Here is a 25,544-nt window from a genome sequence, read left to right as displayed (position 1 = left end):
ACACTCGACTTCAGTGTTAGGTATGAAAATGTGTTGCTGGAAAAGCGCAGCAGGTCAGGCAGCATCCAGGGAACAGGAGAATCGACGTTTCGGGCATAAGCCCTTCTTCAGGAATGAGGAAAATGTGCCCAGCAGGCTAAGATAAAAGGTAGGGAGGAGGGACTTGGGGGAGGGGTGTCGGAAATGTGATCGGTGGAAAGAGGTCAAGGTGAGGGTGATAGGTCAGACTGGGGTGGGGGTGGAGAGGTCAGGAAGAAGATTGCAGGTTAGGAAGGCGGTGCTGAATTCGATGGATTTGACTGAGACAAGGTGGGGGGAGGGGAAATGAGGAAACTGGTGAAATCAGAGTTCATCCCTTGTGGTTGGAGGGTTCCTAGGCGGAAGATGAGGTGCTCTTCCTCCAACCGTCGTGTTGTTGTGGTCTGGCGATGGAGGAGTTCCCCCTCCCCCCACCTTGTCTCAGTCAAATCCATCAAATTCAGCACCGCCTTCCTAACCTGCAATCTTCTTCCTGACCTCTCCGCCCCCACCCCAGTCTGACCTATCTCCCTCACCTTGACCTCTTTCCACCTATCACATTTCCGACGCCCCTCCCCCAAGTCCCTCCTCCCTACCTTTTATCTTAGCCTGCTGGACAAACTTTCCTCATTCCTGAAGAAGGGCTTATGCCCGAAACGTCGATTCTCCTGTTCCCTGGATGCTGCCTGACCTGCTGCGCTTTTCCAGCAACACATTTTCAGCTCTGATCTCCAGCATCTGCAGTCCTCACTTTCTCCTCTTCAGTGTTAGGTATGCCTGGTGTAACTCCTGGCTTGCCCTTGTGTGCTCTTCAATGAACCAACATTTGTACCCAGTTTGGCAGTAACAGTTGAGCAGGGAGATATGCTGAGCCATGAGGTTATAGATTGTACTGGAGTACAATTCTGCTGCTTATGGCCCACGATGCCTCATGCATGCCCAGTCTTGGATTGCTGGATCTATTTGAAATCTATCCCGTTTAGCAATGTGATACTGCCACTTAGCCCCCATGTGGAACCAGGTGCAGAGTTCATGTTCACTAACAGTTGCAGATACAATGTCCAAATCTCGAATAGCACATGGGAACAATTTCCAGCCAGTCTTTACATGTTAGGATCCCTTCACCCCCTCGACAAATGTACGAAGGGATATGGTTACAAATTTTCATTAACATTATAATCTGCATGTTTTGTGTGTGTTTCAAGTGGATTTGATTACTTGCCTCTTGAACCTGTAGGCCTTGAAAAACTGCCAAAACCCAAGAACGTGTTTGTAAATTCGACCAACATGAGGCACATCCTGAGGTGGAGCCCTGTGAGAGTTCCTGTGGGAGAGATCAGTTACTCAGTAAAGTTTCAAGGGTACGTACGATACCAAATGATTGCATGATTGTGTGAAAGGTCCCTGAGTTATCCCTTTTAGCATTTACAGAATTAAAGGACTTGCATTGACTTGGATGCTTGTGACAGAAAGAGTTGCCAATCCTCCACGGTTGGGCGGCACGGTGGCACAGTGGTTAGCACTGCTGCCTCACAGCGTCAGAGACCCGGGTTCAGTTCCCGCCTCAGGCGACTGACTGTGTGGAGTTTGCACGTTCTCCCCGTGTCTGCGTGGGTTTCCTCCGGGTGCTCCGGTTTCCTCCCACAGTCCAAAGATGTGCAGGTCAGGTGAATTGGCCACGCTAAATTGCCCGTAGTGTTAGGTAAGGGGTAAATGTAGGGGTATGGGTGGGTTGCGTTTCAGTTGGTCGGTGTGGACTTGTTGGGCCAAAGGGCCTGTTTCCACACTGTAAGTAGTCTAATCTAGTCTGGAGTCTCCAGGAACTGAAGATCAACTTCCAGCACACTGCTGTGTGTAACACTGGAGAAAAGTCACAGGGACATTATAAAGGATTGCATTTCTTTATGTATCCTCCTTTGAACATCTCTCCTCACCATTATTGAAAATGGGTGGCTGGCATTTCACCATCGTCCAACAGGGTAATGAGTATTTTTCATTTCCAGTTTGTATTGAAAGTCATTAAACCACAAGGATGGATGTGTTAGCCTACTAATTGGCCAAGTCATGTGACAAAACCTCGAGGGATACACTCATGGTCACAGTTGGAAACCCTATTAACAGCAAATGATATATGGTTGTAAAAGAAGAAATGCAGCAACCAATGTGCACACAATAAAATCCCACAGATGGCAATGTGATGGTTGATGTAATCCTGTTCTAGTGATATTCATTGAAATATACCAAGTTTGACTTCAAACTAGTGCCATGCAACCTTTTACATCCATTGGAATTGGCCATTGGTTTCTTAGTTTAACATCATTTCCAAAGACAATGCCTCTGATTGCGGCATTTCCTTCATAAATGGATTGGAGTGCAGTTTAGATTATGGACCCAAGTCTTTTGATTGGAATTTGTACTCACTCTTGGAACCTTGACTAATATTTGTCCTTTCATCTGTGTTTGTCATACCATATGATGAGCAATTTACCTATTGCTGTTTGTTGGACCTTACTTTGTGCACATTGGCTGTCCTGTTTTCCCTCTATTGTAACCATCACTTAACAAGTAATAGGAGCTGGAGCAGGTCAGAGTCCAATGAACCTGCTCCAAAATTCAGTAAGATCATGGCCGAATGTTTTTTATCAGTTCCACCTTCCTGCTGTCTCCCACTTTTGTTTCCCTTAGTTCCTAACAATCTGTCAATGTTAGTCTTGACTAAATTCAATGGCAGAGCATCCATGAACTCTTGGGTGGAGAATTCCAAAGATTTACAGTCATCTGAGGGAAAGAATTTCTCTTTATCTCAGTCTTAAATGACAGACTCTGTAACATTGGACTACAGTCCCTCGCTCTAGACTCTTAAGACAGGGGAATCTGACTGTCAATATTCACCCTGTCAAACCCTCTGATAATAATAGATGTTGTAACGTGTTCAGTATGTATTAATGTCTCGTTCTTGTAAATTCCAGAGAACACGATTTACTCAGTCTCTCCTCATTTTGATGCCCCTACCTGTGGGCTTGAAGGCCTGGGTTCAAATCCCACTTATTCCAGCAATATGTCATTATATAAAAGCAAAATGCTGGAAATCTGAAACCAACACTGAAGATATCTGGAGAGAACTCAATAGCTCTGGTAACATCTTTGGAGAAGGATTTAGAGTTAGCATTTCAATTCCAGTTTAATTCTTTATTGGAAGGGAACTTGAAATGTTAACTCTGTTGTCCTCTCCACAGATGCTGCCAAAACTGGTGAGTTTCTCCAACATTTTGTGTGTGTTAGGGTTCAAGGATGGAGCTGGGAGATGACAATACAGGGTGGCGTGACACAGAACTAGGAACCACAGGGGGGTGTGTGTGTGTGTGTGTGTGTGTGTGTGAGATAACACACCTACATGCATTGATTAACAATATTTATTCCTCCTTTTATGGCTCTTAGAGTCCAGTGGTAGTGTCCCAACCTCTGAAGCATGAGAGCTGGATTCAAGTCTCTCCTGTTCTAGAGGTGTGTCATGATACCTATAAATAAGTTGATTAGAAAATATCTATTCTTTCTTCAGCAAAGAGACCAAAACTGCGCACACTAGTCCAGGTGTGGTTCAATCAAGCTCTGACTAATTGCAAGAAAGCTTCCTAACTCTTATATCTGAACTTTCTTGTGGTTTAGATCAATACACCATCTGGCTTTGTAGTTGCTTGCGTACTTGGACGTTTATGTTCTTAATCCACCTGAAGTGAAACATTTACTAGTGTCTCACCTTTTAGAAAGTATTTCTGCTTTTCCACTCTTTCCACCAAAGTGTACACTTTTTTTCACATCCCACATTATCCTCTATCAGCCATCTTCTTGCCCAATTAAATAACAGATCTACATCACTTTAGAACCTTTTCCTAACCTCTTTACCGTTTGACTTTCCAACTCTCTCATGATTGATAAATCGGGATTTATTGCACTCATCTAAAACCGTACTTTAGAATATCTTATAAAGAAACTTTCCAAATTCATTGTAGCTAGCTTGTCTCCCATACCAGTATAGTTTCCTTTATTTAAATTCAGGGCCCTATCCTCCAAATCGATTGCGTCCCTTTCCACCTTAATGAAGAATTCTATCATGTCATGGCCACTCTTCATCGAAGAGCCTCATACAGTTTAGTTCCCAATTATTGCTTTCTTATTACACCCAGTCTAGGCTGGCGTGTTCTTTAGCTGATTCCTCAACATATTAATCCAGAAAAACCATCTCCAGCACACTGCAGGAATTCCGCCTCCAACAGTATCGTTACGGATTTGTTTTGCCCAATCCATTTGCTTATTAAAGTTGCCCATAATTACAGCTGTACTTTAATTGTTTGCCTCCCTTATTTCTTGTTTAATGCCTTCCAAACATTACCACTACAGTTTGGGGTCTGTATGGAACCCGTACTATCGTTTTCTGCCTCTTAATATTTTTTAAGTTCTATCCAACTAGATTCCATTTTAACAGATTTGGAGATGCTGGTGTTGGACTGGGGAGTACAAAGTTTAAAAATCACACACCAGGTTTTAGCCCAGTAGGTTTAATTGGAAGCACCAGCTTTCACAACCACCTGATGAAGGAGCAGCACTCCGAAAGCTAGTGCTTCCAATTAAACCTGTTGGACTGTAACCTGGTGTTGTGTGATATTTAACTTTGTACTAACAGAGTTATTGTCTTCCTCGCCGTAGCATCAATGTCCTCATTAACCAGCAATGCTACTCACCTCTTTTGCCTGTTTGTCTGTCCTTTCTAAAAACTTAATGCCCCTGGATATTCAGTTCCCACCCTGGTCATCCAGCAGCCACACCTCCATTATATTAACTATATTGCGAATGATCCACAAAACCTTAAGGATTGTCTTTTTAACATTCTTAGTTCTGTTTGCATTATGTTGCAATATGGCCTTGTTTGATTCTTGTTCTTGAATTCTCTCCCTATCAATTTTCTTATTTCTTCATCTGTCCTTTATTTTTGCCCTTGTTTCCCTCCCTTCTGTGTCACTGGTTAGTTTCCCCTCCCCCTGCCATTTTAAATAGATTAGTTTACTTTAGCAGATAGTCTTCCCTGTATCTATTGCCCAATGTTTGAAAAGAATGAGTGATTTGTGGAAAGTCAAAAAACACTTGCTGAAGCGATGAGAGGACTGGGCTAGTGGTGTTGGTTTGATCCACTACACTCCTTTTTTTTAAAAAAAAATGTTTTGTTTTAGATTGTGGTGCCTCACCACAGGGTTAGGTGTGGAGTTATCTCATAGATTGGAAGATGGTATGTGCACTTTAACAAACTCCAAGCAAAATTGCTCCAAAGTTGAGATGCTGGGGATCTTAAATGGCATTAAGGAATTGCACAAATACTTTAAACCTAATTCTAATTCCAACTCTCATTCTAATTCTAAATACTTCCACAGAATCAAATTCATTTTGTTCCCTGACCACCAAGCCTCTTTGATCACTGTTGGTTCAAAGAAGGGTCTTCCATCCCGAGGGGCAACGTGGCCTCAAAGTTGGTGAACGCTCAAAACCAACATCCAATGTGATCTCGTAAATCATCAGATCACACAAAAATGGATGTTCTTTGTAGATTTCCTGTGAATATGTCAGTGACTTTACGTTTACAAATGAAATTTCAGTGTGCGCCAGAGAAATCATTGAAGAGACTCACCAGGGTGTGGTATTCAGTGAAGTGCTTAATTATGTCACGAATGATTGACCTAACGTGTGGGATAATGAGAACCTGCAGGAGTATTTCACACACACAAATAAACTAAGTGTAGGTCAAGTTTATTCCCTGTGGGTTTAAGACTAAAGAGTGATTTCATCAAAAACACCCAGGCATTGTCTGTATGAAACCAGTAGCAAGAAGCTATTTTTGGTATCCAATCTAGATCGAGGTATTGAAGACTTGGTGAAAAGTTACCAATTGTGTCTTAGAATGAGCAGTAATCTAACAAAGGTTTCTTTCATTCAATGCTTAGAACATCCTGGGACCGGATACATTTCAATTTCTTAGATTTGGAAAGGAAAGAGTGCACCTTGTGTTGGTCAATATCTGTAACAAGCAGATCACTGATGAGTCTGTGCCCAGTAGCACAAGTACCAAAACTATTGAAGTTTCGAGAAGTTTGTTTACACTTTATGGGCTACTGAATATTTTGGTTTCTGGCAATGGTCCTTAGATTTTTAACATCTCTGATGTAAACTTTCTCAGTAAGAATGGAGTGAAACGCACTCTGATACCTTCATTTTACCCAACTTAGTTCAGTGCTGGGCAGAAGGATATGTTGAAAAATGTCAAGGATTTAAAGAGGACTATTGGAGCTATTGTAATGAGACTAGATGCATTCACATCCAAGGCTGCTTGGATGCTGCCTGACCTGCGCTTTTCCAGCAACACATTTTCAGCTCTGATCTCCAGCATCTGCAGTCCTCACTTTCTCCTAGATGCATTCACATATCTATTAAAGATTAGAGTGATATCCTGTCAGTGTCAAGAGAGCATGAGAAATGTCCAAATTCCTCTGACAGTCCATATTGAAAGTCACAAAGAAGGAGGAAGTCATAATGAGTCAGAAGCTTTGCTGGTATTACTGAATCTCCTGATACAGCAAAGGGAGGCAGGGTCTTTGATCAGGACAAATTAAATTAATGTCACATTACGAACCAGTAAGTGGAGTTGATAGTTAAAGTTCGACACAGTCAGAAGTGTTGAGAGAGCAGAGGCAAGCTAAACGGAAATTGAAAGAAAGCCTGGACAGAAGTTGAAAGAAGATTGGTGAATATCTAGTATGTTGAGAACGAAAAGGACTTTACTGGCTGTAAAGTGATTACGAAAGATGCTGAATGAATGAACATGTTTCTTTCTGCATTCTATTGTCCGTGCAATAGATTGCTGGGTTTCATTTTACTTCAGGGTTAGTTTTAAATACTTTTGCTTGCTAAATTACACAATGTATTGATGAAATACTTTCATACCTCGGACTTGGATCCAGAATTGACTGGTGGGATGTTTCTTTGTGAAATGTAAGATTTCAAGTTGGGTGTTACTAGTTGTTTCTATGTGGTGAACCTAAGTGACACATTCACTGACTGCAGTTTAATATAAAAAAACACTGAGGGAGCCAATGGCAATAGAAGACTCGTAGCAGTAGAGCGAAGCATTGGATATTCTTTGACTTGGAGTCAGGTAGGGATCAGCCTTAGTGACTGACAGCAGAGCAGGACAATTCATATTGCACAGGGGTCAAAAGGACTTAGGATAGTGGAGGAGAACCAATGCATAATCATAAGGGGTAATGTTAACCAGAATGGTGGTGGACAGCGAGTCTGTGATTTCACCAGGTTCAGAAAAAGAGAAACATAGATTGTGTGTTTCCAGGATGTAAAATCCAAACTGAAGTCTCTGTTGCACATCGGCACCTTATGAACAGCCCTGCTGGAGCACAAATGCTGTCATTCTTTTTTATACACTCTTGGGACATGGACATTGCTGACTTGCCAACATTTCACTACCTGTCCCTTGAGAAGGTGGTGGTGGTGATGGTGAGTTGCCTTCTTGAACCACTGCAGTCCACATCATGTAGGTTGACCCACAGTGCTTTTTAGGGAGGGATTTCCAGGATTTTGACTCAGTGACACTGAAGGAATGGTGATCTGTTTCCAAGTCAGGATGGTCAGTGGCTTGGAGAGGAACTTGTAGGTGGTGGTATTCTTATGTATCTGCTGCCCTTGTCCTTTGAAATGGAACTGGTCCTGGGTTTTGAGGGTGCTGTCTGAAGGTCTTTGGTGAATTTCTGAAGTGCATCTTGTAGATAGCACACCTTACTGCTATTGCGTGTTCTTGGTAGAGGGAGTGGATGCTTCTGGAGTTTAAACTGTCCGGAATTTAAACTTCTAGTGGTCTGACTGGTGTTGACTAGGAGCCAGATTGATTGTGTCAACGTTGTGTTCAAGATCAGAGATTTGGGCCAGATTTGCAGGACTTGCATAGACACACATCCTGGAAATGTTTTTTCTTTATTTCAAAAATAAACTTTATCCATAAAAATCTCTCTCTATATATAAATGTGTGTGTGTGTGTATAAATATAGTCACAAATGCTGTTCACTCCTGCATAGAAGCATATCAAGGAAACAACAAACATTGGGGTTTGGCTGAATTCAAACAAACCAAAGGCATCTCTGACTTGAACCAAACTAAAGTTTCCATGCATTTGAGGCACTAGAAGGTCCACTAACTGAACGGATCCCCATTAACTTCAGCAGGAGGACCTCAGATGGTGGTGTTTTCCTACTGCTGCTTGACGGCAGCTGCACCAAGCTTCAGTACATTCCTCAACATGTAGTTCTGGACCTTGGAATGTTACTTTGGTTAAAATCTGTTCTAACTCTGGGATTAGTCACTGAAATCCACTGAATATGACTGTTTCTCCTCCCACCAAACTGCCCCCAACCTAATAAACATCTCCACTCAAAAACCCTCGCAAGCTGAATATTGACCCATTCCAACAATCTCTGACAGGAAGTATTTACCCTCTGACTAACACTTCACCCTTAACCCCTGACCCTATATTCCTCCTCAACCAAGTGGAAAGAACTTGCATTTATGTAGCACCATTCCATGACCTAGAAACTTCCATGTCATTGTCTGGCCATGGTACGTGGTCATTCTCATCATATTGGAGCGAAGAGTGTAAGCAAAGATAGAGATAAAGAAGGAGCATGAGAACAGAAAAAGACAGGGGAGTGGTTGAGGGGAAAGGATGGTTTTGAGAAGATTCTCTTATCTGAAAACAAACTTTAACCATGAGACACAAAGAATAAAAGTGTAATATCTGCACAATATTTATGTGAGAAATCACAACTCAAAAATTATATTGTTGCATGCTTGTATATGGGAAAAGCAGTGGCTAAGGAGAATAAAGGGAGTGCCTAGTTGTAGATATTTTTGATCAACTTGTTCTAACATCTCTTGACACACCGTTCAAGCAGGTGGGCTTGAACATATGCCTTCTGGCCCAGAGGTAAGGAAACTACCACTCCAAGCCCTAATAGCCCAGTTGTAAGATAAAGACTGCTTGCTCACCTGCTCCACTGAAAGATGTTTCTGCAAAGAAAGTCCACTGCTCTTGGGCTTACAGTGCCCACTGGTGGCTGTGATGGTGTTTTATCCTCCTGAAGTTTCTGGACCAGCCATGACAACACTGCCCTCTAGATTCAGAAACAGCTGTCATCTCATTTCAGGAGCAACTGCACCTGCTTGCCAGGCTTATATACTTGAAAAAGTAAGGTTGAGGTTGCTAATTGGAACTGAGGACAACATGGTTGTCTGTCAGGTTTGAAGAAATACAAGTTAAAATTGAGGAAGAAAGGAAGAAGGTAGGGAGTTTCTTTAACTACATATTGATATTCTATAATCGTGTCAACTGCCTCTCAGAATACGTCTATCTTAAAGTTAAGAGATTAAGGCATCAGGATCCAATCCAGGGAGACTTCAACATTTACATCTAGGCTCACACACCAGTGCAGTGCTAAACGGGTGCTGCAGTGTTACATATGGTGGTCTTTCAGATGAGATACTAAACTGTTTACCCTGTAGTGTGGGTTTCAGCTACTACAATAAAGTGCATGTGGGCATGCCCCAGACATACCCTTCAGCCAACATGATTAAAGCAAATTAGATCGTCATTATCACATTGCTGTTTATAGGAGCCTGCTGCATACAAGTTGGCTACGTTACCATAATTACCACGCTTCAAAGAAACGTCAATGACTATAAAATAATGAACTGAGATTATGAAAGGTACTATAAAAATGCAGGTCCCATCTTTTGTAAATCAGATTGACTTGTAAAGTAAGATGCTGGGAAGCTGGATGAAAGAATCATAGAATCCATAAAGTGTGAAAACAGGCCATTTGGCCCAACAAGTCCATACTGACTCTCCAGGGATTAACACACCCAGATCCATTCCCCTGACTAACGCACCTAACCTATAAGTCCCTGAACACTCAGGTCAATTTAGCATGGCCAATTCATCTGACCTACACATCTTTGGTTTGTGGGAGGAAACCGGAGCACCCAGAGAAAACCCATGCAAACACAGGAAGAATGTACAAATTCCACACAGACAGTCACTCGAGGCTGGAATCAAACCCGGGTCCCTGGTGCTGTGAGGCAGCAGTGCTAACCACTGTGCCACCCTTTAGAGGAGAAGAGACCTTTAAACATAGTTCCACAGCTGGATTGAAGATGGGCAGTAGATGAGTTTTTAAAAATTGTTTTCCATAAAGGATAACATTTGCTCATTGTTAAGGCAATTTGCTGTACCTAAAAAATTCTCTCAGTCCATTCTGAAATAAGATTTCCATGGAATGTGAAGCACAACAAGACAGCAATGAGTAGCTGGTGAAGATTATCTTGGGCAGTGAATGGAGAGTTTACAGAGTTGAGTTAAAGCCTTTACAGTTAAAGTTATACAGTTCCTGCTGCACTACAGTCTGATCCCTATACCTCACTGGGCCACAGTGAATTCCAACAATTCATTAACAATGAGAGACAATCATCATGATCTCGAAGCTAGTTGAGTGTTGTCACTCTCTCAATGCTCAGTACATCATTGACTCAATAATACGGAAGGCAGCCAATTAGTCTAGCTAGCCTCAGCACCTTGCTTTTTCCTGTAGTCCTACTTTGTGAGAACTTTCCTCAGTCAGGATTTGGAGATGCTGGTGTTGGACTGGGGTGTATACAGTTAAAAATCACACGGCAGCAGGTTATAGTCCAGCAGGTTTAATTAGAAGCACTAGCTTTCAGAGCAGTACTCCACAACCACCTGATGATGGAGCAGCGTTCTGAAAGCTAGTGCTTCCAATTAAACCTGTTGGACTATAACCTGGTGTTGTGTGATTTTTAACTTCCTCAGTCAGATTTCAGTCAGAAATTTCTTCAGCCAGATATCAGGGGTCTTCAATTCACAAACTCCTACATGCTCACATGCCTGAGTAGGGCTCATACCTGCAGTATAAGACAGTCAGCTTGAAAGAGCTTGTTTCCTTGGAGCATAGGAGATCGAGGGTGACCTTATAGACGTCAATTAAATAGTGACTGGTATGGATAGAGTGAATATCCAAGGTCTTTTTCCCAGGGTAGGGAAGTCTTAAAATTAGAGGGCATAGGTTTAAGGTGAGGGGAAAAATGAACCTGAGGGGGATCTTTTTCATGCAGAGGGTGGTGCGTGTATGGAATGAGCTGTCAGAAGAAGTGGTGGAGGCTGGTACAATTACAACATTTAAAAGGCATCTGGAAGGGTATGTGAATAGGAAAGAATCAGAGAAATACGGGCCATATGCTGGCAAATGGGACTAGATCAGTTCAGGATGTCTGGTTGGTGCGGAAGAGTTGGGCTGAAGAGTCTGTTTCTGTGCTATATGACTTTTGGGAGCTTTGAAATAGTCTGCCCACTAGGGTGTATATGACTGCCTCTGGAAAGAGCTAGTCAGTCTGTTACACTCTGTAATCATGTAGTTTAGACCAGGTACCATCTCAGAGGAAATATATAGTGGTACTTACATTGTAATGTATTTTACAAGTCTTACTTTACAATAACTTGCAGTCCCGCTACTTCATGGCAGCCCACTTCTCATTACTGAAGATCATGCCTCTTCTGCCAAGAATTCCATGTGATCATCCTTCCCCAGTTATTATCAGCAGGTCTTGACTTTGATTTTCTCTCTGCTTGAACCTTATGTAGCGTATACTGGAAAGTAATTAGATGAATGGGGGAAAAACAGCCTCAGTATGAACTTCATCAGAAATTCACAAATACAGAGTCTCATGACACGAATAATAATTGGGAACAAGAGCCCTAGGTCAATGTTAGCTGGCTTTGCACAGATATGAAGAGTTTGAAATGACTGCAGACTTGGGGAAAGCCAAAGCTGCTTCTCTGAGCAGCTTCCTTGCCATTCTATAGTTAAGGTAAATGTGCAATGTGTGAAGCAAAGGTAGTGATGAGTGTGGAGCAGTTGGGACCAGACCCTCGCAGATTTAATGTGACATTTACTGTACTTCCTCCTAACCTGTTTCAGTGAGTTTGAGAGAAATCACAAGAAGACTTGGGTGGCGATCTCGGAATGTTCTGGCATGACTGAAACATCTTGTGACGTCACGATGGATATATCATCAGATGTGGATTATGACCTGAAAGTACGGGCAGAACTTGGGAACATCACTTCCAAATGGGCTAACCTCAGCAAACTCTTCAATCGTAAGGAGAGTAAGTATCCCATGCAGTGAACTCTAATTGTTCTGTTTCAACGGCAACACTAGTAACATGGTTAAGCAAATTTAGGCAGCGTCTTTTTGTGTGGGCATATCTAATAATATACAACATTGATGCCAACAACTTTCAGTCAAATGCCAATGCTTGCCCTTGGCATTTTGAGGCCTGGAAGTTAATTTGAAGGGAACAATAATTTGAAGGGCACAGCAATATAGATGATGTTACTTAAGGGAGAAATACAAAACAAGATACTCTGTCATTACCATGGGACATTTCTGCTCAACTGAGCGAGGACACATGGCCTTGGTTTAATGACTCGATTCTGATAGGGTTATAACAAACGCAACATTCTACAGATACTGGAAATCTGAACTAAAAAATGTTGGAGAAACTCTGATGTGGCAGCATCTGTCTACAGCGAAACAGAGGCAATACTTCAAGGCTAAGGAAGACATTACTGGACTCAAAACGATACCAGACCCTCTTTGTTTCAGATAGGAGGACAGCACAGCTGCAGACCTGCTTTGCCATGCCAGTCTATGCATATCCTTAAGTCCTTCAATAGTGGCTTGAATTGATAACTTTCTGACTCAATGTGAGAAAGGACTGATGAGCACAAGTAACTAACCCATCTCTCCCACCTCATCTTTAGAAATTGATCAAATGTATTTATTCTGCAACCTATCAAGTTACCCCTTAAACTAAGGTGCCCAAATTTCAGTTCATACAAAATCAAATTTATTGGCATCTAGATGCTGTTTATGGACCTACATGTTTCTGTCAATGCATGCTATTCATTGATCATCCTTATCAAAAACAGAATAACCACTGATATTGCAGGCCCCTTTGGTAAAGATCATGAAGGAATTAGGTTTATGGTTTGATCTGTCAACATTAAATTTTGTCTTTGGGTACCCCAGCAAGGGTGCATTATCCTCCAGCAGGAGGCAGTATTTGAGGGACTACATCTCTACAAAGAGTCAGCATTTTTGGATGAATAATGAAACAATACATTTGGAATTCTCAACATGTCAGGTTTCTTAACCAATAACTAGCAGTTCAATTGGTAGCCTCATGCCATCTCCAAGTCACAAGGTTTCTGATTCAAATTCCATTACAGAGCTTGAGAAAAACAATCTAGACTGATCGGCAAAAGTGAGGACTGCAGATACTGGAAATCAGAGTCTAGATTAGAGAGGTGCTGGAAAAGCACAGCAGGTCAGGCAGCATCCGAGGAGCAGGAAAATAGACGTTTCGGGCAAAAGCCCTTCATCAGGAAAGATGATGAAGGGCTTTTGCCCAAAACGTCGATTTTCCTGCTTCCCGGATGCTGCCTGGCCTGCTGTGCTTTTCCAGCACCTCTCTAATCTAATCTAGATTGATACTCCAGTGCAGTACTGATGGATGATGGCACTGTCAGAGTGTTGTGGTTTCATGAGACATTAAACTGAAGGCATACTTCCTAGCTTGAGTAGATGTAATTAATCCCATAGCACTGTGTTAAATAAGAGCAAAGAAGATCCCTCTGCTCTCCTGGCAAATACTTATCCCTCAATAAGCATCACATAAACCAGATTATCTGGTCATTTTTACATTCCTGTTTATCAGAGTTAATTGTGTCCATATTGGTTGCTATACTACTAACAACAGTGTCGGCACTTTTAAAAATACATGACTGGCTGTACAGGTAAAGTGTTTTGAGATGTCCAGTGGTTGTGAAGAGTGCTTATATAAATGCACCTCTTCCATTTTACAGCTAACCTCACAACACCGAGGCTGACAGTTAAAAGTAACGGTGGTTTGCAAACCATTGATGTCAGTGATGTAAAGAAGAACGTTAATGCTCGTATTTATTACTGGGAGAACGGTGTGGAGCAGCAGGTAAGCAACTTCCTGGGATCAGATACAATGTGAAACATAGGAATGAACCTCATGTGAGTCAGATGATTAATATTTCTGCCTGCATTCTTGAGTTTGGAAATCTTTTGTGTTATAATCTGCTGTATGTATGAGTGGATAAGGGAACAGAGAGAGCAATGGGATATCTTCGAGTAGTGAATGATGGGATCGAATGTTTTTCCATGTGGAATGAGACATAACGAAACAGGGAAATAACGGAGAAGGTAACAGGGTGAATTAAAGTGAAATGAGAAATGAGTTAATTAACAGGAAGAAAGAAAGAAACAAGACTGAAGGGAAAATTTATAAAAGTAAACATTTTAGATTACTTTACAGTGTGGAAACAGGCCCTTCGGCCCAACAAGTCCACACCGACCCACCGAAGCGCAAACCACCCATACCCCTACATTTACCCCTTACCTAACACTACGGACAATTTAGCATGGCCAATTCACCTGACCTGCACATCTTTGGATTGTGGGAGGAAACCGGAGCACCCGGAGGAAACCCACGCAGACACGGGGAGAATGTGCAAACTCCGCACAGTCAGTCGCCTGAGGCGGGAATTGAACCTGGGTCTCCGGCGCTGTGAGGCAGCAGTGCTAACCACTGTGCCACCATGCCGCCCACATATTTTAAAAATATCTACCAACAATTTAGTGCCCTAGCCCTTAATTGCTGCTATCATTCCTCTTTTCAAAATAATCACCCTTACCATTCTCTACCCTACTACTGTCCCATTTTTCAATGCTCTTTCCTCTCTGAAATCCTTGAATGTGTTGTTGCATCCCAGATTGGTTCCCATTTTTCCTGGAAATCTGAGTTTTCATCTCTTTATTTAGATTTCTGCTCTGTCCCATCTACCAAAGTGACTCTTCCGAAAATCACCGATGTCTTCAGTGAGACGGAGCTAGATTTTCCTTGCTTGTCCTCCACAGCCTGTCTGCAGCCTTTAAAACAGTTGATGAATCCATAATCCTTCAGTATTGTGGTCCAGCTGGCTGGGTCTGCTCTCACCTGGTTCACTACATATGTATTGAATTACAACTAGAAGACCAACTGGAATGGCTTTGCTTCCTGTTCCTCCGCTATTCACCCTGGCATCCTCCTAGGATCAATTCTCGACCCCCTCCCACTTCATAGTCACATGTTAGCCCCCAAACAACAATATTTGAAAATTCAACATCAGTTTCCTTGTGCGATCCACCTCACTGCCCTCTTTACTGTTTCCAAATTTCAAATTGCTGCCCTGAAACCCAATATTCGATGAGCAGAAATTTCCAACAACAAAATATTTGGAAGGTCAAAACCATTGTCCTCAGTTCCTGCCACAGATGCCACTCCCTAGCACTGACTCCCAACAATCTCTCCTTGGTTGACTCAGAGGGTTTGCAATCTTTAGTCTGTTGTATCTTACCTCAAGAAGTGCTTCCAAAAACAGCATCATCAAGCTAACCTATTTCAATGTGTGTGATACGTATCTCCCAACTTCAGTACATCTTCACTCATGTCTTTATGACTTCTTGACATTTAATATTGTAATGCAGTCCTTATGCACTCTTAGCTAGTTTCTCCCACTTGACACTCTCTAACCTTGAGGTTTTCAAATGTGTTGCCGTCCTTGTCCCAACATACGCCCAATTCCTTTCATCCATCACCCCATGTGTGTAGTCCTACATTCGTTCACAGTAAAGCAACATCTCAGTTTTAATATATATGGGATTTGGGATCTCTGGGATATATGTTCTGAACTAGTTCTGACCACTTGCACATCCCTACTTTTAATCACGTCACTATTGGTGGCAGTGTCATCATTTGCTAAAGTCTTGAGGAATTCTCTGCTTATACTTGTCCATGTCTCTTTGCTCCTTTAAGAAGCTTCTTAAAACCTATGTCTTTGACCAAGCTTTTGGTCAATTGCCTCATATCTCCTTATGTGTCTCACTGGTGTAACATACATGTTAAGCATTATGTAAATGGAACTAAATAAATCTAAGTTGTTGTTATTTGCAGGAATGTAGCTCAACATTTTAAATTGCTCTCTGCTTGGCCCACACAGGCTGATTTACCTTCCATTAGCAATTTGTTAAAGAGCTTTTAACACTTCACCACCAGAGTGAAATTTTTGTTGTGAATTTTAACTATCAGTTAATACATAAATTCTACAAGCATATCACAAAGGATTTAATCATAGGCTTTAATCTGCTGGCTGATTTGCACACTAATAATGATGGACATTATAAAACACCATTAATTCTCCAGCAGTATTTGGCACAATATGCTATGGTTACAACTCAAATTATGTGATAATTGATAATTTTATTTATTCCAGGCTCTACCGATTCTGCTTCCATCAGATAAACTCCTGATTTCACTACTCACAGAAGCTCCTATCTTTACTTTTCACGAGTGCCCCTAGTTCTACTCTTCACATCCATCTCTGTTATCCTCACCAAAGCCCAGCAAACTGCTCCTGTCCATTTTTCCTGACCCCTCCCCTCACTGTTCCTGACCCCTCCCCTCACTGTTCCTGACCCCTCCCCTCACTCTTCCTGACCCCTCCCCTCACTCTTCCTGACCCCTCCCCTCACTCTTCCTGACCCCTCCCCTCACTCTTCCTGACCCCTCCCCTCACTCTTCCTGACCCCTCCCCTCACTCTTCCTGACCCCTCCATTCACTCTTCCTGACCCCTCCATTCACTCTTCCTGACCCCTCCCCTCCATGTTCCTGACTCGTCCCTCACTGATCTCTTCCCCTCACTGTTTGTAACTCCTGCCCTCACTGCTTCTGACTTCTACCATCATAGATGTAGCTCCTCCCCTCACTGATCTGTTCCACACTGTAAGAGTTCTGACACACCCCCTCTCTAATCATCACCCACCCCTAATTGACCTTGGCTCCAGTCCACATAGGCCTATCCCTCAGCTGTTCTTCACCCAACCTCTCACTACCACTCTTGGCTCACTCTGTTACCACCATCAAAGGACATGAAGCTCACTTGAAAAAATGGATTTGGAGTAATGGATCAGCCATGATTGAATTGAATGGCAGAAATGATGGCGAGGCTTGAATGACCCATGGCTGCTCTCTATGTTGAGCTCTATGACTATGTCTTTTTTCACTGAAGAACATGATTTACTTGCCCTATTCCTGTTTTTGTGTTCAATTTCAGATTATGAATACTTCCATGGATCAGAATCCTTACAATATCGTCCTGCAGAAGGGGGTCCAGTATTGTTTTCGAGCGCAACTTTTCATTCCAGAATACAACAAATTCAGTAACTATAGTGACCCAGTATGCGAGTTAGTCAATGATGGTGAGTTCATTTTAATTGACTGAGTAATAGCCACAACAGCTTCCAATATTTTATTTTGCTACATCAAAGGTTTCTAGGCAAAAGAAGTGAGGCATCAGGTTTATTCTCTGATCTATAACTTTCCTCACTAGTCTGTTTCGAGTGTCTTTTGAAAGTCAACGTGTACCACATTAATGACGTTAAACATTGGGTTATTGCCCAACAGGTTTATTTGGAAGCACTAGCTTTCGGAGCGCTGCTCTTTCATCAGATGGTTGTGGCGTATAAGATCGTAAGACATAGAATTTATAGCAAAACTTTACAGTGTGATGTAACTAAAATTATATATTGAAAAAGACCTGGATTGTTTGTTAAGTCTCTCGTTTTTTTTAGAATGACCATGTTGGCTTCAGTTCTGGTGTTGTGTTCTTTTTAACTTTCTACATTGCAGTCTAACACAGGCACCTCCACATCATCAACGACCTTCTCCTCCTGTTCCTCTCTGTTACTTCATCAAAAAACATGCTAGCAAGTTAATTAGACACAATTTTCCCTTAAAAATGCTATGATGGCTCTCTGAATCAATCCATATTTTAACAAGTGACTGTTAATTTTATCCTCAGTAATTGCTTTTGGAAATTTCCCCACTGATGAAGTTATTCTCCAATGGCCTTCAAAGCACAAATCAGGAGAGTTTTGGAATACTCCTCCTTCACATTAATGAGTGCAACTCCAACAACAGTCAAGAAGCTCAATGGCATTCAGCACCTATCAGCCCTCACTTCCTCTATTACTAAGGTGGCATTAGGTACCAGTTACAGGATGCATGGGAGCAACTCATTAATGCTTCTTTGGCAAGACATTTCAAATGCAATTCTATTGTGAGAAGACCCAGGGTAGCAGATACACGGGAACACCATCATCACCCACAAACCTCCCTCTAGGCCACTCACCATCCTGCCTTGGAACTACATCGCTATCCTTCACTGCTGCGTCAAAATTCTAGAGCTCATTCCCTATCAGGACTCTGAGCACCGCATTGGTTCCAAAAGGATACTCACCATTACTTCCCCAAAACAATTAGGGATGGACAATAAATGCTAGCTGAACCAGTGATACCCACATCCTGTGAATGAATTCAAGAAAAGGCTAATCCCTTTTATTTGGCTGATTTTTCAACTGAGCTTGCTACTCAGTCTGCATAGAATTAGTTAGCCTGTCAATGACGTGAGATGAAATCTGTAAACTTACAAGTCAGGAGAACTATTAGACAGTCCAGCCTCTTAATTAGCTTGTTTAGATGTTGACTAATCTATACCTTAATTCCATTCATCCCTTCATTACTCTTGATACCCAAGTTCTTATTAATTAATGTCGATCTGATTTTGACTGTATATTTCCAGATTCCACATCTGAGGAGATCCTTACAACAGTGACTACAGTGTTACTTCTTGGGGTCCTCATTCTAATAATCTCCCTGTATCTCACATGGAAGCTCTTCTGTCGAACCCATTCTGCATGGCTTCCCAAAATTTCAACTCCTTCCATTCCAGTAAGTGCCTATCACATTCATTCCCTTGTATACAACTCCCATATCCTGCACTTATAAATACTCAATGAATTTCTCTGCAAGTGATCAGCTTGGTTTGAGATTCTGTAATGTGATGGGCTCACAGGGGTGGGAGTCGAACATAATACAATGTCCCAAAACAATTGACAGGTAGGCATTTGTACAGAAACAATGATACTGAGGTAAGGAAGGAAACAATAACGCAAGTGGACCGAAGATTGGTCAGAGATGATGGATTTTAAGGAACATTTTGAAGGTATGGACAGAGCTGGAGAAGTAGAAGGGATGGATGAGGGAATCCCAGAGCTTTAAGTCCAGATTGCTGAAGGCAAGGCTGCCAATGGTGGAGCAAAGGAAGTCAAAAATGAACAGTAAGTCAGAGTTGGAGGAAGACAGAAACCTTGGAGGAGTGTCAGACAGGAGAAGCTTTACAGGAATGATGTTGTTGACAGCAAGGCAATACTGGAATTTAGAAATGAAGATGAAAACTTTAAATATCCATCTATAAAACCATCTGATCATGAATAAATGCACTGAGAACAATCAAATCTTAGAGGCAGTAAGTTAGACAGGAAGCAAGATGGAAGCACAATTCGGACAATTCAAATTTCATGTGCAAGTTAATTCCACTTTGGTATCATGTCCTTAACATTTGTGAATGGGTCCATTTTTAACAGAAGTGGAATAGATTTTCTTGAACCAGATGTGAGACATCATACAGAAAGAGGAAGGGCAGTCAGGCCAACATCTGAAACCCTGTATCATTAACCTCTGAGATACATGTTAGAGGTAAAGTGCTGTGCATCAAACAGACCTGAGCTCTCAATACACCAGTTTTCCAATGTTTCACTTGGCCACAGAAAACTAAGAACTTTTCAATATTTCAACTCTGTGAAATTTCAGGTCCTTCATGGTTGGCATTGAGAGTCCCCTTTACACTGTAACAATTTAGATGGATTCTCCTGTGTCTAGTAGAATGCGAGGAAACCCATTTCACTCACTGCTGCCTTGCAAGAACAAAATATTTCATTGGAGTTCAACTGTGCGTTGCGTCCACTGCACACACTCCACAGCTGATATTTGCCAATTTGTAACAGGCGTAACTTTCTTTGCTGGATGTTTCTGAAACAAAAAGGCATCTCAAAGGGGACAGGTTGTCAGTCTGACTCAACTGATCCCACCCTGGAGGGCTAATGGATGAATATACAGTTTAGACAAACTTCCAACTGCTATCCCCAACCAGGAATTATATTTTTGTCAGCATAGCTCTCAGGGCATGGGTCACTGAAAACCTTCACACTGAGGTGCAGTCCTTAGGGAAGTTGCTGCAGAGAAATAATTAGACCCCCTGGCCACAAACCAAATATACATCTCCTGACCATCTTAGAGTCATTGAGATGTACATCACGGGAACAGACCCTTCGGTCCAACCTGTCTATGCTGACCAAATATCCCAAACCAATCTACTCCCACCTGCCAGCACCTGGCCCATATCCCTCCAAACCTTTTCTATTCATATACCCACCCAAATGCCTTTTAAATGTTGCAATTGTACCAGCCTCCACCACTTCCTCTGGCAGCTCACTCCATACAACCTCTGTGTGAAAAGGTTGCCTATTAGGTCTCTTTCATATCTTTCCCCCCTCACCCTCAACCTATGCCCTCTAGTTCTGGACTCGCCCACACCAAGGAAGAGCCTTTGTCTTTTATCCGATCCATGCCCCTCATGATTTTGTAAACCTCTATAAGGTCACCCCTCAGCCTCCTATGCTCCAGGGAAAACAGCCCCAGCCTGTTCAGCCTCTCCCTGTAGCTCAAATCATCCAACCCTGGCAACATCCTTGTAAATCTTTTCTGAACCCTTCCAAGTTTCACAGCATCTTTCTGATAGGAAGGTGACCAGAATTGTACACAATATTCCAACAGAGGCCTAACCAATGTCCTGTATAGCCACAGCATGACCTTCCAACTCCTGTATTCAATACTCTGAGCAATAAAGGAAAGCATACCAAACGCCTTCTCTATCCCATCTTCACACACTTGTCAGAACAACTCATTAAATGATTAAAGTGATGTGAGTGGTTGCCTCTTCCCCACATGCACATACCCCTGATTTTCACGAGGAGGTCAAAAATCTCACTCCGAGCAGAAGTAACAGTCACTGTGTAGTGTTTTGGCCCAGACTGGGAGAAAGGTGTGCCTGGTGGATGTGGAATAATTTAAGACAAGGAAAGGGCCAAGAATATTGTAATGAAGTGCTCTTTTTGTGTTACGTTCCCCTTACAGAGCTTTGATAACCTTCGAGTAGACGTCATGAATGAAGAAGATTTCAGCCATGAGTATTGCCATGTCGTGCGGGTTCTGCCTCAGTCAGAGCCATTACTCAGCCAATGTCAAGCACTGACACGGGAGGAGAAACCAGACTGCAAACAGATACAAACTGTTGGACAAACAACTTCATGATATCAGGGAATTTTTCCTAATTGCATTGGTCAAGAGAGATTGAGTACTGGAGAGGATATTGGAGACTAGTCCTGACATTGCCGGTATCTTCTAAATTAGGAAGAGACAGGACAAGTATTTAAAGAATTTAATATGAAATGAAAAGTTCACGGGGGTATACTGTTTATGGAGTTGGATTGAATCTGATTCTGGACCTTCAAGGATTTCAATGGACACAATGTGCTGAACTGTTTAATGGGCTTTATCGACATTCACTTTGCACATTCCAAAGGAGTTTAGGATTCTGTCCCTTAAAATGGCTATGCCTCTAAATTAAGTGTTAGGTAATGCTCACTGATCAACGAATGCACTCACTTTGTCACAACACAGAAAAAATTCTTCACCCTTTTGACTCTGGAAATGTAATGTGGGGAACTTTTAGGATTTTAAGATTGGAAGACATAGATTTGATATTTGCAGATCATGTGTGCCGCTCTATATATCTTTCAAACAGTACATCACTCTGCACATCATAGCCTAATTTTGCAACTGTTGCCTAGCTCATTAACTGTAGTGTAACAACTGAGCCTGATCTTTCTCTTTAGCAATTAAGAATTAACATTTACTGAACCACTCTGTCCCCTACACCTCCCAGATCCAGTCTAGACATTCTGTATTGAATGTGAGCTCTTTACCCAATAACCAACGCAGTCTTGGAACTCAAACTTGTGATGCGTTGGTCTCAGTGGCTTGATAGCAGCCCACGTGATGCACTCAACCCCTATCTCGTTGGTGTACATGCCTCCAACTCTCTGATTGACATTCAACTCCTCTCTAAACCATATGGTCATTCAATTAGGTTCTGGTTGATCTGTATTGTAACTCCAGTCACCCACTTTGGTTCCAAATCCATTCGTGTCCGTGCCTAACAGAAATATGTCTTTCTCACTTTTGAAATTTGTAATTGACCCCAATTGAGGAATGAATTGCAGGTTTGCCTCACGCATGTTTGGTGCGATGCTCTTTCTGATATTAGTCCAGCTCTAACTTTAAGCCCCAAATTCTGGACTTCCTTTCCAGAGGGAATGTCAATTCTCTTCAAACCCTTTAATCAATTTAATCACACTGTGACTTTTGATACTGAAAGCAATACAAACCCTGGATGTGTAACTAAGCCTCATATCTTAACAGTTTTGGCCCCAGTTTTGGTAGAAGAGTCAGCAGAAATATACACTCTGGTGTAATTGGGCTTTCAGTATACCAATGTGATTCCATGAAATCCAAATACCAGATTTGTAAATAAAGCCCAGTGTTATTTGAATTGGTGAGTCGTTTAAAAGTCACACTGTTCCAGAGCTCTTGCAGCCTTCTGTTTAGTGGACGGTGGAATCATTTCAGTTGTTACTTTTCCCATTTGGACACAAGTTTGTTTCTGACCCAGCCTGACAGAAGGAAGGTCTCCTCTGTCTGGTAGCTGGAAAGCTCCAAGAGACCAGGCAGTTTCATGCCAACTTCTAATTCAGCATAAAAGACCTGGTAGAGTGAGAAACAGAAATGCACCAGAGTGCCTATCAATAATTCACCTTCACATTTTGTGCTGGGTGTACCAATAAAACCCCTTGCTGCTCCTTCCCAACCCAGTACCCGTTGTGAAGTGTCTCAGTCATTTGATTTTGTTCAGAGATGTGGACGTGAATAGGCCATATTTATTAGTTGCTTTTTGGGCATTGAGAGGCAAACATTTGTTATGGAACTTGTGTTACATGTAGGCCAGTCATGTACAAGACGCATGTTCCTCTCCTTGAAGCACTGCAGTGAACCACTTGGGATTTTTAAAAAATTCATTCAGGGGTGATGGCTTTGTTCACTGAACCAGCATTTATTACCCATTCCTAATTGCCCAGAGGGCAGTTAAGAGTCAGCCACATTGCTGTGGGCCTAGAGTCACATGTCGGGCTGACCAGGTAAGGATGGCAGTTCCTTTCCCGAAAGGACATGAGGGATTCGGATGGTTTTTCCCCCAAAAGTTGACAATGGATTCATGGTCATTGGAAGACTCTTAACTCCAAACTTTTAGCAAATTCACATTCCACCATCTGGTTATGGCGGGATTTGAACCCGGATTCCCAGAACATTACCTGGGTCTCTGGATTAACCTGGGTCTCAGTGATAATACCACCAGGACTTCAACTCCCCTTTCTTTTTCATTGTCATTCATCATTTTTTTTATGAATCTACAACCTATCGAGGCTTCTTGTGATATAGTAGTTCCTTTGAGGCAGGAGGTCTGGATTCAAGTCTTACCTGCCCCAGAGGTACGTCCTAACAATCTGATCAGGTTAATTCGAAACATCTACAACCTATCAGAAATCAGCATTGCAGCCTGCCAAGGTATGATTCCAATGTAAAACCTTGGGTTATTAGTTCTGTACCCCAACCACTAGACTAACACAACTTGCTTTGGTTTCTTAAGTAAATAGTAGCTGTATTATTTTATGTCAGTGCACTCAATGAGACATTGTGGGGGAATAGAGGTACATTGTTAATACAGAGCAGAGACCATTCTTACTCTGCCCTTGACATGATTTGGGACAGTGACACTGAAGGTTCTGAATGAACCATTTCCCTTCCCCTTGACTCACACAAAACTTTCAACATTTTTGAAAGAAAAGATGTTTGATTTACAGGTAAGAATAAAGAGCTTGCATTTATTTAAATATTTTACATTTCCTCAGCACCTCACGAGCAAAGGACTATTTTTTTTTGAAGTGAATTCCCTGTCAGTGTGTAATACTGTCCTGAATCCTTTCCCATCTCATCTTTTCATTAGATTTGATCAATGACCAAACTCCATTAACTACTGGATGATGTTATGATGATCTCGGTACAGGTGCTAGTCCAGTTCTGTGTCCATTCTCAGACTCAGATACAGTTTCAAAGTCCTCTTGTGACTTTTCTCTTTTGGTGGGAACCTGGACAGAAGATGTCCACAGCTAAAGAACCCACTACCTACCTCATTATGCCAGGAACCCCTTCCGCTCTACATTATCACTACCTCAAAAGTTTCGGCATTGAACACCTTATTACTATTTTATTTATTTATTATTGTAATGTTCTCCCTGTCCTACAGCCAAGGCCAAAGAAACAGGTTAAGGGTGGGTTGTCTTGTCTTGATTCAAAACCCTGTCTCAATAACTCTGAGATTGTGCAGGTAGATGTTATAACGAGAAATCTCTTAATGTTGGCTCTTTGTATGGAACACTAATTATGATTTTCACTCTTTTTTTTATATGACTAATATTATAAGGTGAATTGAAGTTTGAAAAATAAATTACGCTGATGTTTCCAATAAAAACAGTTTTCACTTGATCTAAAACGTGTTCCTGTATGTAATGTTGTCATATATAACGCAGACATGTGTAGGTAATGCATTTGGCAGAAAGAAGTAGCCAGAAAGAATATTGGTGCAGTTTTCTGAAGGAAGAACAGTCATATTTGATACAAAATGTTAAGACTGTTTGTCTCTCTGTACAGATCCTGCTTGACCTGCTGAGTAGATTCAGCACTTTCTGTTTTATTATAGATTTAATGACATAGTTTGAAGAGAGTACAGGGACAGAGGGATCTTTGGGTTCATATAGGTACAAGAACAGATTGAGAATAATTAGCAAACATCATGTTCACACAGGGTGTGTGCACAGTGGTCCATGAATCATGAATTTGTATAGCTAGTTTAACGTTATCTTAGTTTTTTTCAATGTTCCGTTTTAAAAATAACCAGCTAAGATTTAATCTTAAACATAATAAAAATTGAATTATATACACAACCATTGCTGAAAATTACAAAGTAAAAGGTATTGCAGTTATTGGCTAAGGTCCAAATACAAAGATTAAAAGGTGAATATGGATCGAAGATACATACAAAAACACAAAGATTTGTTTGTCATTGCTAGAAACCTGTCACTTGTTTGAAAATGCTCTGTCCAAGGTGAAAGAGTTGAGAACCTTAAGTCAGCATCGAGCTTC

General features: G+C 41.7%; 1 protein-coding gene across 3 annotated transcripts in view; it reads left to right on the top strand.

Moving 5' to 3' along the window:
* The window catches only part of il20rb (interleukin 20 receptor subunit beta), a 79,110-nt gene extending 54,223 nt beyond the window's left edge, over positions 1–24,887 (top strand). For all 3 annotated transcript variants that reach the window (XM_087993846.1, XM_043701798.2, XM_087993847.1), the window contains 6 exons: positions 1,256–1,379; positions 12,117–12,304; positions 14,067–14,191; positions 17,383–17,527; positions 18,910–19,058; positions 21,363–24,887. In XM_087993846.1, coding sequence (XP_087849972.1) covers positions 1,256–1,379; positions 12,117–12,304; positions 14,067–14,191; positions 17,383–17,527; positions 18,910–19,058; positions 21,363–21,539 — 908 coding nt within the window. In that variant the 3' untranslated portion in view covers positions 21,540–24,887. The remainder of the gene's footprint in view (positions 1–1,255; positions 1,380–12,116; positions 12,305–14,066; positions 14,192–17,382; positions 17,528–18,909; positions 19,059–21,362) is intronic.
* Positions 24,888–25,544: the final 657 nt, after the last annotated feature.

Source organism: Chiloscyllium plagiosum, unplaced genomic scaffold (assembly GCF_037043375.1).
Source record: "Chiloscyllium plagiosum isolate Xiang-an unplaced genomic scaffold, Cpla_swu_hap1 HiC_scaffold_13, whole genome shotgun sequence".
Classification (NCBI taxonomy): Eukaryota; Metazoa; Chordata; class Chondrichthyes; order Orectolobiformes; family Hemiscylliidae; genus Chiloscyllium; species Chiloscyllium plagiosum.
Note: the sequence above shows the minus strand (reverse complement) of the source record. Positions and strands in the feature narration are given on the sequence as shown.